At 52.9% G+C, this 17,684-nt stretch overlaps 1 protein-coding gene across 2 annotated transcripts; it reads right to left on the bottom strand.

The window, feature by feature from the left end:
• Nucleotides 1-239: 239 nt before the first annotated feature.
• On the bottom strand, nt 240-17,314 carry ASB18 (ankyrin repeat and SOCS box containing 18). Of its 2 annotated transcripts, none has more exons than XM_054210220.1 (6): nt 17,145-17,314; nt 13,299-13,837; nt 12,106-12,373; nt 3,342-3,840; nt 2,573-2,686; nt 240-1,016 (listed from the first exon to the last, which is right to left on the bottom strand). In XM_054210220.1, exons 2-6 carry the CDS (start codon nt 13,537-13,539, stop codon nt 987-989), a joined length of 1,152 nt encoding a protein of 383 aa, XP_054066195.1. In that variant the 5' UTR covers nt 13,540-13,837; nt 17,145-17,314; the 3' UTR covers nt 240-986. The 2 variants fall into 2 exon arrangements, with proteins under 2 accessions (XP_054066195.1, XP_054066194.1); XM_054210219.1 differs by lacking the exon at nt 240-1,016 and adding an exon at nt 1,024-1,731.
• Nucleotides 17,315-17,684: the final 370 nt, after the last annotated feature.

Genomic DNA, 17,684 nt, shown 5'->3' with positions numbered 1-17,684 from the left:
CCGAGGTCACGGATTTGGGGGGAGGCTGCGATCACCTGGTGGGACTCTATCTCCATGCAAACTTGCCCAATACGGATGTAAAACGCATCATTCTTCCCGCTCCGGGACCGCACAAAAGATGAAAAACTCGTTAGAGGCACCAAAATTTATATTTGGCTGGTTCAAACACTCAGTGGCTCAGCCAGGACGTGTTTTTTTACTAAATCCCCTTCGATTCCCACCCCCCCCCGGCTCTGACCACTGAAACAAACCGTAAAGGAAAACAGCCACTAAAGTCACAAAGCGCCAGGTCTCAAGCTGTCATGGAGATTTGGCATGGGGCTTTACCGTGCGGCATTCCCATTGCGGGACAGGGCTCAGGCACCAAAGATGGGGAACACAGGGGGCTCGGCAACGCCCTCGAACATCTTAAAGGGCGAGGGAAGCTGCGGAAGCAGCAGGTGGAAGCTGGGAGGGGGATGGAATTTCCTTTTCCTCCCCATTTCCAGGCTCCCTGCTCCATGGGCACTGGCTGTGGGAGCCAGGCGTGCCGCCTGCACCCTGCGCACATCAGCAGCGTAACCCACAGTCATGTCGGGTGCTGGCACCAAGTCCAGTCAAACATGCAAAAAAGGTTGCTTTATTTATACATACGTTTTTAAACAGTGAGTGTAATTAAGCAGTGGGACAATTTGGCGAGCGCTGTGGCAGGGCTGAGAGCACGAGGACAGCTGCTCTTCTAAGGGGCACGTGCACGCGCTTGCTTTGGCTCAACAGAAATTAATTTGGGGAGCCTGAGGGTCTGGGAAAACAAATCCCTGCTCCTCCCGGTACCTTTTGCCGAGTCAACGTGTGAAACGAAAGCCCAAACTCCTCCACTTTGGGTGGCCACCGGGCTTTCCAGCCCCTCCGCGTGCCATCCTGGGAGCAGCGGTGGGCACCGTGGGTACGGGAGGTGCTGGTGCATCCCTTGGGCCCCGGGGAGCCAGGTGAAATAGGGGGCTGCATCATGCCCTCCAGCTCTTTCTTGGTGGCTTCTACATCAAAAAAAAAAAAAAAAAAATTTTTGCTCTATTTTACAGTCTGTATTAACGCCACGGGACACTGCATTCTGTTAGCGGTGGCCACGATGCACCTCTGGTCCCAGTTCTGCTCGTGCCACTCAAGGGAGATCTATCCCAAGGGATTTGATGCCCACGTGGGCTGATTTTAGTCATCTGCTGTGCGTGCTCGCCTTTGCACACCTGAGGAGCCCCGCCGCTTTGTAGAGATCCTTTATAATGAATATTATTCATATCCGCAGCACGCCCGTTAACAGCTACTAATCATTTTATTACTCTTTATAATCTATTTAAAACACAATTAGAAAAAAATCTATACAAAGTTACAGCCGAAAGCACATTTTAGTTACGTTATAAATCCCTGAAAAACAACCATCTATCATGAAAAACGGCGCTCCTTCGCTCAGCTGACAGAAATGGATGCTGCTGGTGCTGCACCGAGGGAGGACGAGGTACGGGGAGGGGGGGACGAGACGACAGACCTCGGTGGGCTCCTCTTGGCCCTTCAAAGCACGACTCCTTCGGGCTTTAGCAGCAGGTAATCGTGCAAAGGCTTGGGCACCGGCAACAAGGGGATAAGGCAATGGCATTTGCTGCCAAACTTTTTCCGAATGGTGGAGCGGCATAAATGTTGCAGGGACCGGACTGTGCCCGCCAGCCGGAAAAAGGACTCGTAGAATAGCTGGTGCTGCTGCAAAGGGAGGGGGGAGAGAAAACACATGAGCATCAGGTGGTTTTGATTATTTAGCTCCTGATTAAGCCAAACAAGCCAGAGAGACTTTGGAGATCAATATCTAAGTGGAGGAGGTAAGAAACCCCTCAGCGATGTTTGCCTGTGGGTTAGGGATCCGTGCACAACGGCGGCTCCTGCTAGCAAAGGCTGGGTGAGGAACTCTCCTGTGGAAGCACACGAGAAGGAGCCCAGCCCCACTGCAGGCAGCGTTTGGGGACGATGCTTTCACGCCCAGCATCCCTGCAGAAAGCATTCGAGCCCCCGCGGAAGAGACCTGCTTGTTTCTAAGAGGGGGAAACAAAGCAGGATCGGTCTGTGCAGCCTCAGCCTTATCCTGGCTGGGAATAAAAATCATTTGTCCCATCCCCTAGAACGTGCTGAAGAGCTTTATTTGCATTTCAGCAGCCATCCTCCCTCACAGCCCAGCTAACCTGCGGGGCCAAGGCAGCCACCCGAGCTCACTCAAGAGCAGGCTGGCTCTACCTGTCTCACGGCTGGGGACAAGCCTTTTAAAACCACAATTAGTGGTGTGGGCTCCCACCGGGCAGTGGGCTGGCTCCCGGGTCACTTCCAGATGCTGGGATTGCAGGCCAGGGGCAGGAACGGGGTGTTGATGGAGATAAAGGGATGCAAAACTGCTGAGATGAATTGAGTGCTTTGAGGACTATTCATTTCCCCCCCACCCCCCCCCCACCCCAAATGAAGTTTGGATGTGGAAAAAAAAAAAAAGGCAGCTCAGTGGGTAAAATCCCCTCCTTGAGGCTCATCCATCCCTGCCAAAACACCAGCGCTGTCTCACCTGAAACACCTCCTCTGGCACGGCCTCGGCCCACTTCTCAGAGATGTGGATTTGCGAGTAGGAATTGAAGAGGACTTCAATGATCTCTGGCACGGCCGCGCAGGATTTCAGCACCTAGATGTGGGTGACAGGAGGGGGGGTTCAGACTGAGGTGCACGTTCCAGAGGGGCCGAGCATCCACCTGCTGCAGCTGAGGCTCGTCCCACCCCACCACGGTCCAGGCTGGGATGGTCCCGTGTTGGTACAAGGCAGGTGAAGGGTTTGTCCTGGCACGCTTTGGAGATCATTCTCCATCTGTGAAGTGGTGGGAAGACCTGCCTTGCTGTGACACATCTTCCTCTGGATGTGGCCCTTGCTTCTTATTTACATTTTTGCCTCGTGCGTGCTAAGCCAGGATAATATTTTCTTTATTGTTTGATGTAAAATCAATGAAACGCAGAGCCATAAGGCGGCTGCACTGATGGCTGATGTACCAAGCCTGTCATTGACATCCCCAGACAGGAGAAAAATCCTCCTTGCCAGTCCTCTCCACCTGTTCTAGCTGCATCCCGTCCTTTGCCCTGCCTGCTTTTCCCCACGGGTGTTTTCATTTCCATCATTCCCAGCAGCATCACCAACCCTGATGCCACGGTCCCCTCTCCCTGCCCGGATTGGGAGGCTCTCCCAAACCCTCCCAACCCCTCGGCTTTTTATTTCCCGAAGCATCCCAACCCCAATTGCAAAATCCCAGGTGTGAGGGGGTGCGCAGGGGCTGTTTTGGGGTCGGTACCTTGACGAAGGCGGGGGGCCATATCTTCTGGGAGCCGTGGTTGAGCAGCAGCTGGATTGCGAGGTGGGGCCGCAGCTCCCTCTTGAAGGCGGCGCTTTGCAGGGCACAGCCCAGCGGGGAGACGCCATTGTAGTCGATGGCGTTGACATCGGCCCCGCGCCGCAGGAGGAAGCCCGCCAGGCTGGCGTTGGCGGCCCCGCACGCCTTGTGCAAGGGGCTCCTCCGTGTCTCATCCCGGGCATCGATGTCGGCGCCGTGGGCAGCCAGCAGCCGGCAAAACTGCAGGCAGACCTCGCCAGTGTCCGGCGCCTGCCCGCAGAGGATGCCGAGGGCCGTCTCCTCCCGTGCGCTGCGTGTGTCGACGCACGCCCCATGCCGCAAGTAGAGACGGGCATGGTCATAGAGGCAATGCCTGGCTGCCACGTGCAGTGCCGTCTCCCCCCCGTCCTCACTGGGCAGGTCAACGATGGCCCTGTGTCTCAGCAGGAGCTTGGCGCATCTGCAAAGAGAAAGAGATGGGGAGGCTTGGGGGTGCACCGCCTGGATGGCTTTTGGGGGGCATGGGCTGGAGTGGGAGACACAGGGGACAATGGGGTGGGAGATGGAGTGGGGTGAGGATGGGGATCAGGCTGCAGCTGGGCTCCCATGGGAGTTGTGGCACTCAAGAGTTTTGGGAAGGAGCAGCAGAGGTTAAGGAGGGTGACTTTGTGCTCTGGTGCCCACCATGGCAGTAGTGCTTTGGGCAATGTCACCCTCTTGCTCTTGACCAGCATCATTCATCAATGGTCATCCCTGATCATCCTTGACTACCTTGACCATCGTCATTCATGAATGGTCATCTTTGACCATGCTTGACTACCTTGATTGACCTTGACCATCTTCGGCCACCTTGACCATCCTGGACCCACCAGGGAATGGTGATCCTTGTCGCAGCTGTACAAATTGTTGGGCAGCACTGGGACGGGTGCCTGTGGTTAGCCATACCTGCCAGGTCTCTCCTGGCCAGGTGAGGGTTGCAGGACGCATCTAGCCATGATGAGGACACACAGAGTGAGTGGTCCATTCATGCCATTGATTTTAGGGTGAGGGACCCCTTCCTGCCATCAACCTGTCAGCTGCAGTTTCATCTCCCGGCATGGCCGCAGCCCTGGGGTGTTATGGAGATGATCTACACAATCCCACCCCTTGGCTGACATCCAAGAGTTTCACAGCTGAAAACATCCCAAACCGCTGCCTCCACCTTAATCTCTGCTGGGGCTGAGCTGACACGGAGGGAAACCCTTGGTAGGGCCTCTGTGCAGCAGAAGAGCTTGGCGTGGGTTTGCTTGGGTGTAAAAATGGATTCCTCTTCTCCCCTTAAGGGACTCAAACGCCTGCATTGGGCTCCCACCCCAGAGAGGACTGAAGGATCGTGTTTTCCACCTGTCTTGAAAAGAAACACCTTTGCAGATCGTTAAAGTCTGCAGAAACTGCAAAGTCTTGCCGGGTTGTTTGGCACCCAGTAACGATGGAGTGGCAGCACCTGCACTTCCCAGGAGGAATAAATCAAAGTAAGCAATCCTTCCCATCCCAAATCATTGCTTCTACCTCTCCTTCCCCCTTGCATCACTGCGCATGGCTGCAGAGAGGGGTCGTGGCTGCTGTGGAGTAGGAACACCAGTTCCCATCAGAGCTTTTCACCTGCATCCTTCTGACAGCAGACAGGGGTTAAAGATGCCTGGTATGCCCTGATGGGTTTGTTACATGTTTGTGGTTTGTTTGGTGTTGGGTTTTTTTTTTTTTTTTTGGTCCTTATGTGAGTAAACGGATGTGATCAGCCAGTCTGAATGAATCAAAGTGACTGCTCCATCTCCCGCCGGGAGCTGCCGGGGCCTGTCTCATGGCTCAATATCACTGCCTGGGCAGGGCTGGTGGTGGCCGGGTCAGTGCGTGGGGCTGAGCTCACCGTTGTGGCGCGGACGAGTTATTTTTTGGAGGGGGGACAGCCCCACGTGCTGTCCCAGCAAGACCTTGAAAACATGGCAAGCTCGTGTTTCCTAAGAGAGGCTGCTGGGGAGGTGGGAAGCGTGGTCCTTCAGGAAACCTGAGCAGTGGCTGGCTGGAGTCTAGGGAGGTTTATCAACCTTTAAACCCCTGCCTGTTTTATTTTCCTCTAATAAGCTTTTCTGTTAGCTCGGGTATCAACCAGAGCCCTGCGAGAGGTTCTGGGCTGATACAGAAGCAAAGTGAGGGGGAGCTGTGGGGGAGCGGGGTCCCAGCCTGATCCCTTCCGCAGGAGGGATGGGGAAGAAGAGGAGGAAGGATGGTGCCAGGCCGTTGCTGGTTTTTCCTGGCCCATATGAATGCTAATATATGTAGGGAAAATAATAATAAGAAAATAGCAGTAGTAATAATAATAATAATAATCTACTTGTATCTTTCTAGACCTGCAGCATCACGTCCTCTAAGATTTGGTAGGAGCTGGTGAGACATTCACTGTCCTTGGCAGTGAATGTCTGCAAATACCTCCTCAGGCCGCTTTTCCCATGCGTATCAAGCCTGAGTTTGCCAGGGGAAAAAAAAAAACAAACAAAAAAAACCCCAACAACCCTGCAGGATCTGTGGGGACAGGCTATTTCTGCAGCCTTTGCAGGTCTAACGTTCCCAGATGCTGCCAGCTCACACTGGACCTCGCTGGAGGCTTACCCCGGGGACGCGCTTGTGGGTGAGTGGATTGAGCGTGGGGTTGTGCCAGCCCCCAAACCCTCAGATTCTTCCTCTGCAGTTCCCTTTTTGCTCTAAAACATGCTGAATCTCTTTCTCAAGCAATGGCTTATCTTGCTGAGGTGGGTTTTGTGTTTTTTTTGTTTTTTTGTTTTTTTTTTTTTGGTGCTTGCTGGTGGGTAAAACTTTGTTGCAGGGGGTCTGTCGCTGAAGAAAATCACACTGCGCCTCGGTCGTGTTTACTGGTCTTGTCTGCCCTTGGCAGTGTTTGTAGCCCTAATTATAATGACTCTCTTGGGACCTCTCTAGGTTAGCTTAATCTGGAGGTCACAGTTAGCTCTGGCACCCTAAAACAAAGTATTTGGGGCAACCCAAGGGATCGCTCTGCAGGGAAAAATGGAAAAAAACATATTTCTGACTTGGGTGCAAAACATGCAGCAGCCTAGTCCAGGAGAAAAATATCCCCCCCCCCCTTTTTTTTTTTTTTTTCCCCTTCTTTTTATAGATCACGTTTCAAGCATCTCTGCCCCTTCCCAGGCAACAGAGGGAGGCGGCTGTGCCTAGAGACCCTGAGCATAAGCACCGTGCCGGTTTTGGCAAGCGCTGTGCATCCAGGTAGCCCGGGCTGAAGGTTTACATCCGCATGGGCAAGCGAGAGGGAATATTCCCCTGCCCTTGATTTCCAGTTAAAGGGTGGTAGGTACATCATGGGTTGCCCAGCAAAGCCAAGAGATGAGCCCAGGCCCTCCAGCCCAGCATCCTCGCTCTGCCATGGGATTTTTCCCCTACCCAGAGCAGGGTGGGAGTTCAGTTCCTCTTGGCCTCCTGCTAGACATCCCAAATATTCTTCTAGAGATACCAGTATGGTAACGCCACCCTTCCCAGATGCTGTTTTGCTGGAGGGTAATTCTCACTTGTTACCAAGTTCAATGGCTAATTTGTTGGAAGAAACCCAAGACGGTTTATATTGAGTTTCCCCGCCCTGGATGCTCCTCCCTCGGCAAAGAGGGAGTGTTAATGAGGAGCTATAAATAAGGGGTGATCTGCTCCAGTTAATGGAAATGGTGGGCCCCCGTGAGGAGCATGCGGCTCCTGTTTGGATGTACGGGGCGCCAGCAGGCGCTGGGTAGATGCCGCTCATATTTCCTGGCTACATGCTCTTATTTTAGTTTCTAATCTCTGCCGATGAACTCATACACTCCAACACTTTGCCAGCATTTCTGGCTTCTTGCTGTGTGTGTGGTGGTTTTTTTTTTTTTTTTATCAACGCCCTGTTGTTCACCATCAGATCAGACTAAATTCCTGTTAAAAAAGGGTCGGCTAGCCCTTGTTATTTTTTGAGGGCTTCTCTCCGATTTTCTGGGAATATCGCAGGGAGCTGAGCGTTTAGTTCAGCAGAAATTCAGACGCAGGGTGGCAAAGCAAACCAGTTTGTTTTCCATCCAGCCTGGTCCCATTGACCTGGCCAAGCAGCTCACCGGCGGCAGTGATACCCCTGGAGCCAAGTCCTCAAAAGCCACCCTGGCGCACAGCTAAGCCAAATTTTGACTGGTTCAAACTCACTTCCAAGCTCTTCCTAACTCATTTGAGCGTGATGGATAAGAAACCTGAATGTCCCCTTGCTTGGGCAAGTCACTCATTAGGTCAAAGTCTCACTGATTTGTGATAACTGGTGTTAGTACCACAAGTTCGCCTTGCACTGGGATCCTGGCTCAAATAAGTGGGATAAAGTGATTTGGGTTGTTTCTTTTTTCCTTCTTCGCCCATCAATATATCTGGGGTGGACGTCAGTGCTACGTCGGTCAGGATGTGCCCGTTGCCCTCCTCTGCCCTCCCACTGCCAGGACAACTCCCGCTGGCCACGGCTGCCAGCGTCCCGGCGGGATGCCGCTCAGTTTGGGATGAAAAATGCCCAGGCTGGGAAAGTGGGATTTAGCTTGAACTGGGATGTGATGAATAACCAGCAGGAGGAGCAGGAGGTTGGGGCAGCAGAGGCTGGAGGAAAATTCCTGTCCCAAAATCCTGATCAGGCCCTCAGTTTTCTTAAGGAAGAAATCTCCTGTTTGTGTTTTTATCCCCTCCCTGGGGCTGGAGTGAGGCTTTCCCATCCTTCGCTTGGTTGTTTTTCATGGCATCTGAGTGACCGTCTTCCGATCTGTCTGTGATTTATTGCAGGATTGATCTCAATAAGGGGGGGGGGGAAAAAAACCCCCAGCATTTCCCAAGCCTGGCTCTGAGTGCAAGGGTTATTCTTATTAATTTCCTGAAAGAAGGAGAAACGAAGCCTGTTTTTCTTTAAAAGATGAAAGTCACAAGCCCAGAGGTGAACCGTGGCAATGTCAGTGCCGAGGGTTGGTCGTGGTGGGGGCTGGTTGTGCCGGCGTGGGGACAGCTCTGTCGCCGCAGGGTGACCACCGGCCCAGGAGCATCACTCTCTGCACCCCAAGGATTCCTGAGCTGTGGATACACGGCTGTCTGAGCCCTCATTTTGGCAACTTCCAACTTGGGAAGCAGCTTCTCCAAAGAGCAGGGTCAGGCCTTGTTTTGTGCTCTGTCTGCTTTTGTCCTCTCTATTTCTCGCTCAGGACCCATTAAGGAGCTGGTCTTCCCTGGTGCGGGGGGGGACGACTTCCCGAAATGATGGCTCCAAAGGCTCCGAGTTTTGTATTTTAGCAACACTAAATAGAGCAGAGGATGAGGCTCAGCACTAGATGATGCTAAATGCTGGCTTTTAAAATCCGTGGTCTTTTTTTATTTGTAGTAACGCTTCCTTCCCGCAGCCAAAAGTACAGCGTGCCTGGGCCGATGCTGGAATAGCCGGAGGGGCTGGATCCACCAATGGTGGCTTAATGCCCATCTCCCTGGCATTTGGGAGCCTTGCTATCTTGAGAGTGTTGCCTTTTTAGGTACCTGCCTTCCTGCTTTGCTTCTTTTTTCTGCTAATTCCTCCCCCGATGAGCTATCCTCATCCAACACCCCCTAAGGAAAATCTCTCCTGTCTCCTCGAGCTGGCTGCTCCCTACCCTGTCGTTTCTTGCACGGAGCCCCCTTGGACACCGAGTCTCCTCCTGCATTGCCTCACCTCACCGTCTACCTCCCATCCCTCAGAGCTGGAGGGTGGGAGCCAGAAGACAACTCCAGTTTCGGGCTCCCAGGGTGCAGAGAAAGCTTGAAGACATGAATGCAAGGGTATCACTCAGCCATAAGCCGAAGTTGCGCAGAGGCAGGGGTAACATCTTCTTTTCTCATCCCTTAGCTTGACTAAGCCCTCTTCCATCCATGGAAGGCCGGGGAAGGCGAGCCCTGGGGGATTTCTCTCCAGGCAAGCTCTCCCTGGTTGCATGGGAAACCTGCCATCTTCAGAGAGCTTTTTCTGACTCGCAGATCTGAAGGAGGAGGACTCCACAAACGCGGTAGCGTCCGCCATCCCTTCTGCTGCGGGTACCGCGATGGGAGGCGGGGTCTGCGTCCCGCATCCCCACGATGTGCCTTCCCACCGCCCCATGCCTGCTCTTCCCCCCGCCACCGCCGGGAGAGTTGAAACTCTTCCTCTCCCCCTCAATTATTTTTATTTTTTTTTTTTTTCGGGGTGCCAATAAAGGCAAACTCCTTTAATCATCCCGGCTTTAAGAGGGAAACAGGAGAGCGCCAGGGAGAGAGTGCAGTGAATTTAGAGACTCATCTTACCCCACCATGTTAATTATCTCTGCTGTAAAAAAGAGGTCAAGGAGAGGAACTCTACTAAATAGGCCGACGTTGGCATGAACAGCTCCTAAAGTGAAGAAGGTAAGACTGAACTTTACTGGAACTTTTTTTTTTCCCATCTCTTCAAAAAGCTCCTAGATTAAAGCTCTGATATCCTTTTTGTTGAAATCTCATGGATTCTGAAGCTCAAATGGCTGGAAGGAAGCCCAGATAATTTTTTTTTATCCCAGTCACTGAGAGGCTCAAAGGTTTTAAGTCCTGCCCCCATGGTGAATTGCCGAGTATATAGGGATACAGAAGAACCCGGCACATAGGTGTTCTGGCCATTGTTATCGAGAGGGAGAAAAATAAAATAGCTCTCTATGTAGGTCAATGACCTGCTCTTTATTGTCAGTAAAAAATTAAGGATGACCTAAAATCTACTACTCAATGAAAAAAAAAATAAAATAATAAAAAAAAAAGGCAAGGTAAAGTAGTCTCCCCCTAATCAAAGAGGAAATGTTTGTGTTACCTAAAGCTTGACCTCCTCAGTCTCTAACTTTAGCAAAGTCTTTGCGATTGAAAAGCAGTGGTCGAAACCTCAAAACCTGTCTGAAATGTCTATTAATTTTTGATCTTTCAAGGGAGTTGGCTTAGTTATTGTAGAAGCCCCCGTAGCGCCAGGTAGCGTAGTTAAGGGTCTCTCAGCATTTCCATTATAAAGCCCCAATATTCAAGGGCTTATAACTCAGCTGTTTCCACATTGCGTCTGTCTGATCCCCGCGTCGCAGTTTGCTGGCTCACCTGCCATCTCCCTCCATCCTTCTGGGAGAAATAACATGTAAATTGGTGACGGTGGCTTAATTTTAATATAAATATATATAACACTTTTTCCCCCCCCACGCTGGGAAGCACTTGGTCAAAACCAGGACACCTGGACCTCTGTGGGCCATGGGGTCCTCTCCATGCACCAGGTTGGTTTCCGTGCCCCATCTCTATGGGGCGAGAGTGAGCCAGTGAAGCCTAAAATACCTCCCTGTGGCTTTTAGGATGGCTTGGGGTTTGGAGACTGAAGGCTTTAAGGTCAAAAGGGAGCTCAGGTGAAGGAATTTAAAAAAAAAAAAAAAAAAAAATTAATGATGAGGGCTGCTGGTAGCACCCTCCCTTACTCATCCCTCTCCTTCCAACCCTCATTGCACCAAGGATGCGTTTGATTAATCCCTAGATTTTTGGCTGGAAGAGAATTTGATTGATACTTTTTTTTCTTTTTGCCATCTTGCAGAGACTTGTATTTATAAGCCGGGCTCAAGATATTTACGCCTGCGAACCTTTTCGTCTTTAGCTGCTATTCTTTTGCAGGGCCCTTTCCCTGACTGCTGGCCCACGGCACGTCGGATCCGTAATGGGAACCTTGCCTTCACCACCTACTCCTAGTTCAGCTTGCTGCCTGCCCAAAGGGGAGAGGATTGAAGCCAGGGTGGCTTTTTGCTGAAGCTGGCAGGCGATGAAATTCGCTACGGCCCTACGCAGTTTCATCAGGATATCAAGGGGCTGATCTCCTTATTTAAAAAACAAAAAAAAAACCCACCCCAAAAAAACTGCAAAAAAAACCCCCAAACAGCAAAAACCCAGTTCCTTGAGTCTAATGATTTAGGCATTTAAAATCCTACACGTGTGCATGAAAAGCTTATTTTTCAAGGCAATGTTTATACTCATCTCTGCGTGATGCTGATCCAAGGTGAGAAGGGAGCGGATGCCTGTGGCTGAGCCTTAGCTCCAACTATAAACCAAGGTGCACCTGTATGTAGCTTGTGTGTTGGGGGTGTTGAGGAGGATCGTTCCCCATCCCACAGACCTCATCCCTTCATTACAGCCCTGGGGCTGGGATTTTAGGAGGAGTGGGAGCCCTTATGGGCACTGGCATCCCTTGCGGATGGGGTCAGCACGGGCTGAGGGGTGCAGGAGGTTGGGGTGACCTGTGTGGCCCGTGACTGGACCCATCCTCAGCATCTCCTGGGGGAAAGCGCGCTGGACCTGGGATGTGGGACATAGTGATTTTTGGGATAAATCATCACAAAAGGGGAGGAAGGAAAAGTATGTGGAGCTGGGCTGGGTTGTTCCTGTCTGTGGGAAGGAGACCTGGGCTGTGCAACGTTCCTGGCACCAAAATGTCCCTTTTTCATCTGTGCTGCATGTGCCGCGGCAGCTGATACAGCCGGGAGATGTGGGAGTATGTGGGAAGCCTTGCCAGGGATCGTGGCATAATTTTTGCACCCCACAGAAGCAAAAGCGCTGGGTTCTGCGTGCAGGGGATGCGGAGGGAGGTTATCAGCCGAGGGGTGGGGGGGGGCATGCTGATGGGGGACCCTGTCCTTACCCCAGGGAGTCTTGGGTGGTGCAGAGGTGCAGCGGGGCCAGGCCCTCGTCGCTCCGCAGGTTGGGATCAGCCTTGTGCTCCAGCAGCAGCTCCACGCAGTCGGTGTGACCCCCCAGGCAGGCTTCGTGCAGGGGCCCACGCCCCCCCGGCGCCAGGTCGGGGTCGGCCCGTCGGCGGAGGAGATGGCGCAGGCAGGCGGTGTGACCCCAGCGGGCGGCGAGGCAGAGCGGGGTGGTCAACTCCTGCTTGTACTCCAGCGACCACAGCCCTGCAGGGAGGAAGAGGAGGAGGGAGCGGGGCTGATGCCTGGGGCTGACGCGCTGGGTTGCCGTCCCCTCTGCGCCAGCCTTGCCAATAAATCACATCAAGACACTGCTTCTTCCATGTTTTTCTTTTAGCTCCCTGGCATCTTTAGGTATTTCAAAGAGCCTGGTTAGAGCCGGTGGCTGCTCTGAGCGCTGTTGGCAAGACGGGAAGAAAAACTACCCCACTGAGTCAACATCCAGGAGCAGAATTTCAGATGGCACAAGGTGGGTAAACCAATACCTTACCCACAACCAGCTGCACAGGAGACCCTGCGTGCAAGACCTTGCTGGCAGGAGCTAAAAGGCAGCTCGTGAATTCCCCACCTGCACCAGGCTGAGCGTGGGATGCGTTAGGTTTGGATTTGGCTGGAGCAAAGGAAAGGACATTTCCTGGCAGCTCCGGGGCTATCCACAGATGCACGGTGCCTGCTGAGCATCTGGGGCTGCAGCGCCCATCTGGGGTTGGGAGGAACCAGGTACCGCTCCCCTGGGAGCATCTCCTTCCTGCCAGATAGGACCAGGCTGCTCTTTCTGAGCCCCTGCACGGGGAATTTGGGCTACGAGCCCTCTTGCAAGCATGCCTAAGTCATGGAGTGCCCCATCCCAACCTGGAAAAACCATGTGGACATGCATTTCTTAAACTTCCCTGCCCCTCCGGTGGGTTAGTATGTGCAGAAGAGGAGAAAATACCAAAAGAAAGTTCTGAATGCTTATGCCTAAGTCTGCAGGGCACAGGCAGCTAACCAGCAACCAGCCGCCTCGGGAACAGCCTCTATAAAAGCAGCGTTAGGCGCTTAAATGCACTGCACCTCTCTGTTTTTAGGGTTAGTAAATACCTGGATTTTTTTTTTTTAAATTTTTCTGGACTGGCCTTTAAAGGAGAAGTACCTGAGAGTCCATAAGAGGCTTGGCTTTTCACCTGCCACTCCAGCTCATTTTTATTGATCTCAAAAACCAGGTTGACATCTTGATAGTATCGGTCAGTCAGGATCTCGAGGCTCCTCAGGTCTCCCGTGACCAGGGCTGTGTAATACTTGGTGGCGGGAGCGTGAGCCGTTAGAGGATGCGCCGAATCCAATTTGGGGGAAATCTGTAGCTTTTCTGTTACAGGTCCCGGTAATTCACCCATTCCAGTGCTTCCCGTGTGTGTAGGTCCTAGCTGGGAGGATCGACGGGCTTTTATAGTTCATTGTTTCCATCCTCCTGGGCTCATTGTCTAATTATAATCCAGTTAAGGCTCTATTGTTGTTGTATTTATAACTCGGCGGGGTCAGGTGATAACAGGCACACAATACAATGAGGGTCAATCGGTCAGCGGGCTGTGTTGCTGCAGCACCTCCTGGATTAAATTGCTGGTTTAATTGCAGGCAGCAGCTTGGGATACGGGTGTTTAGGCTGGGAGGGAAACAGTGCCTAGAATTCAGGAGCTGTAAAAAAGGAAGGAAAAAAAAAAAATTATTTAGTCAGCTCCCATCTGCCTGACCCCATATAATCATAGTTGTGTGCTCCGAGAAAATGTTTTTTGTTTTGTTTTTGGCTTTTTTTTTTCCTCTGCCTAGCATGGTATTTTTATTTTTTTTTCCCTTTAATGGGCTCATACCTGTTTCCAGTCTCGTGGCTGCCCTATGGAAAAATCTGGGCAGCGTGCCAGGGGCCAACAAGACGCAGGCTGGCATGCTGGCACATCCCCGCAGGGATGCAAAGCACTTGGCAAAGGCCAGCGAGGTACAACCCCCCCCAGTCTTGGGGCTTTGGCGGGGGGGGGGGGGGGTGGCCACTCTCACTGCTGCTGCCTTGTATAGGAGAGAGAAAGCGCTCAGCCTCTGCTGCCATTTAAGCACAGGGAGGGATGCCAGCGGAGCGTCCCTGGCTCACGCTGTCCTCAGGCCTGTGGCTCCTTTCCTCAAGGTCACGGGTGAAGTCCGCGGCGGCGGGGACGAGAATTAGACCTCCTCGTCTCGTGACTTGGTGGCTTTGCCACCAGCCCCAGGCTCTGGGTGACACAACTCCCGCCGCCTGCCAGCCCTCCCACCCCACCTCCCCAGGGAATAGAACGTGATCAAAGCAGATGTCGGGAAGGTGTTAAACTATATCGAAGCGACCAGTTGTGGAGGCATTGCTGGAACACTTCGTGGCTCCCTCCATGTGGAGTCATCCTGGGCCTGGAAGAAGTTTGGGACCTTCTCCGTAGCCCCCTGCAAGCGGGGACCTTGCTGGGCTTCTGCAGGTGACCATGAGCATCCTTGTGCCAACACATCTGTATTGCAAGAGCCAGCTGAGGTTTCTCAGCACGGCTGCTTCCCTAACCCCATCCCTGGAGATGTTCAGGGCCGGGCTTGATGAGGTTCTGAGCAACCTGATCTAGTTAAAGGTGTCCCTGCTCACTGCAGGGGGGTTGGACTAGATGGCCTTTAAAGGTCCCTTCCAACCCAACACATTCTAGGATTCTACTCTATGATTCTATGACATCCAACCACCTGGCCCTGGAGGCCATGGGGGAAAGCGCGGAGCCACAAAAAATGCCACGGTGTGTCCATCCAGGATGGGGTTGCACTGAGCTGGGGGAGGTCTAACTTGGAGTCCTTGTGTAAAGGACCCCCTTCCTTGAGGTCCCTGTTGATGAGCAGCTGCAGCGGGAGCTAATTTAGGGTCAATTTATGTGGTCTTTCCTGTTTTGCTTCTCCTGCTGTACTCAAGGGTGGCCTTCCCACCTGGCTGGCTGCCTACAACTGCTCAGTTGGTGTGAACCTCCAGCTCCCATCACCTTTCTCTCTTCTTTTACCACTTGTTCCTGTTCTGCTCCCTTTGCCCTTCTGGTATCCACTGAACCACCTCCTAAAAGCATTGTTTTGGGATGAAAAACGGCCTTGTTATCCCCTGGGGTCCCTCAGCTGGCGCAGGAGGAGGCGTGGAGCCCCAGGGAGAGGCACAGGCTGGGATTGTTTTCCCCAGGGACTTGTGGTGGGTGGTGTTTTCACAGCCCCTGGCTCCCTTTCCCCCTCCGCTTGTTAGCCATCCTGAAACATTTTTGCAGCGGCGTTGGAGGAAGCCTGCCTCCACGTGCCCTCGCTCCCACCCCCGGGATGGCCTTCCTGCGGCACAGACCACCCCCCCTCCCCGGCAGCCGGGTATATTTAGTGGGGAGTCTAGACCTTCTCCGTCAGACGGGGACTAATTTTGCAAAGGGGGTGTGTGTGTATGCGTGTGGCGTTAAACCGCTGTGGAGAGCGTGTTGAAATACCCTGTGACCCCTTCTCGTGAGCCTTTTAATCAGTGCCTATTTGCATACGACACTCGCTTTCTCGGGTCGTGGTAATGACAGGATTAACAGCGTTGCTGACGGAGAGGGTTAAAAATAGCCAGGGCCAGCAAGAGCAGGAAGAAGAAGTCCTCTTGTAGCTGAATGGCAAAGATATATAAGCGCCTGAGCTCCTGCCAGCCAAGTGCTTTTTCCACCGATGAGTGGAAAGTGATGTCAGGATGAAACAATATTCCCATGGTTTGAAGGGAAACGCAGCCGTCCAGGCGGGAGTGATTTACTGCCGAGAGGAGCTGGCAGCCAGGACCCCTGTGGAGAATCCTGGGGCTGGCCAGGAGAGGGGGAGAAGTCCCTGCTTGTGTTTAGAAGGAGAACAGGGGGTTTTGACTGCTTATAAACTACCTGTCACCTTCGGGCAGAGATTTTGGGTGCTGGGGGGAGGCTGGGACCCACCAACCCCCCTCCCACCTTTGCTCTGCCACTGCCACAGCCTTGGGCATGTCACCTCGAGCATCCCAGTCCCTGCGCCTCGAGGATCCAAGGGACTGATCCTGCAGCCAATTAAACCTGGGATCGTCCTTATGTGTCCTTACTTGAGCAGAGATGTTCCTCTGCAGGCTCGGGCCCTAGGTGCTGGCGAGGACGAGCACTTCATTAGCAGTACCCTCGCACTCATTAATCTCTAACGTGGGGGTAGTGTCTTAACCTTCTCCCCGCATCCGACTGTTTGCAGAGTACACCTCATTTAACAAAACATTAAGCATTTTACTTCCTCAGATCAAGTGTATCTATTAATAATGACTTAAATTGTCTGCGCTGGCTTCACATTACGAGGAAAACTCGTTGCTGGCACACGGAAGAGCAGGATACGCAGAAGCAAAATGACTTCAGCGCGAGCTCATTCCCCAGGTTGAGCTGCCGCATAACAACTTAGTCCTCACACCGGGGAGATTTCAGCCCGTAATAACTTGCCCTGCCAGCTCAAAAAACCCCAGGAGCCTGCCTTAAAAAAGTCCAGCGCGTCCAGATGTGTCCGTGCTGAGAGCTCCCGGTGCCATCGCTGTGATTTACAGCCGCCCTCCGGCAGCGGGGAACGCTGTTATTTATTTTTATTTTTACGTTTTTTTTTCTTTTTCTTTTTTTCCCAGGGAAATTTCCAGTGTGATGAAGGAGCCCGAGGGCTGGCAGCCTGCGGCTCTGCCTCCTCCAGCTGCTTTCAAGTGTGGATGGCAATGCCTGACTGACTTAAAGCTTGCACCAACTCCCCCCCACCCTCACCCCACATCCTTTACCCCCCAAAATAATTAAAACGAGCTGGCCAAGTGGCAGAGCTCCCTGCCATGGGGCAACGGCCGTGTCCCCCTCGGCGCCGTGGGGAGGGGATGCTGTGCCCACAGTCGGGGGACCAGGGGGTGGGCAGGCGGGATGGAGAGTCCACCACGCCGGGAGATAAACCATGGGCTGCCCAAGCCTACCTTGGAGGGACGGCGGTGTGAGGGTGGCTTTCCGGGGCGACGTTTGCTCTTGTCCCCAGGCCACCATCCCCGGCCGGGCAGCGCGGCGTGGGAGGTTTGAGCTCCTCTCTCCGAGCCAGGTGTCACCTTGCAAACAGCCAACCTGTCGCCAAAATGTCCCTACGTTTATATTTCCAGCACTCTCCCCCCCCCACCCCCCATACCTCCCCCCTTCCATGTGACAGCGCTGCCCAGTTATGCGGCTGGTGGCTGAGCGAGGGGGTCAGATGCAGGATTAACGTGCCCCCCCCGCCCTGGTGTGCCGTGGAGGTGGGGGGGGGATAATGCTTTGCACCCCCCCAAAAAAACTTTTGAGGCTGCAATTGCATGAGCAGAGCCAGCCGAGCAGCCGCTGCCGGGCCAGATCTCCTTTAAAAACTGCCACCCAGTGAAATATAAACTTGTCCTGAGGCTGCATTGATTTTGTCCGGTTTTTATTGGAAATTAGATAATATTTAAATAGTGCTGAAACATTTCCCTTTAACAGCTCTATGTAATACG

This window comes from Rissa tridactyla, chromosome 7 (assembly GCF_028500815.1).
Source record: "Rissa tridactyla isolate bRisTri1 chromosome 7, bRisTri1.patW.cur.20221130, whole genome shotgun sequence".
Taxonomy (NCBI): Eukaryota; Metazoa; Chordata; class Aves; order Charadriiformes; family Laridae; genus Rissa; species Rissa tridactyla.
The sequence above is the reverse complement of the archived record's forward strand: the minus strand, read 5'-3'. Positions and strand labels throughout refer to the sequence as shown.

Coding starts and splice junctions, on each gene's coding strand:
- ASB18 (XM_054210219.1), bottom strand. CDS start 13,539: ATGGGTGAATTACCGGGACCTGTAACAGAAAAGCTACAGATTTCCCCC. Junction 3,841..12,105: donor ACCACCCAAGACTCCCTGGG/GTAAGGACAGGG, acceptor TTCTCTTTGCAG/ATGCGCCAAGCTCCTGCTGA. Junction 1,732..2,572: donor TGCCAGAGGAGGTGTTTCAG/GTGAGACAGCGC, acceptor CTCCCTTTGCAG/CAGCACCAGCTATTCTACGA.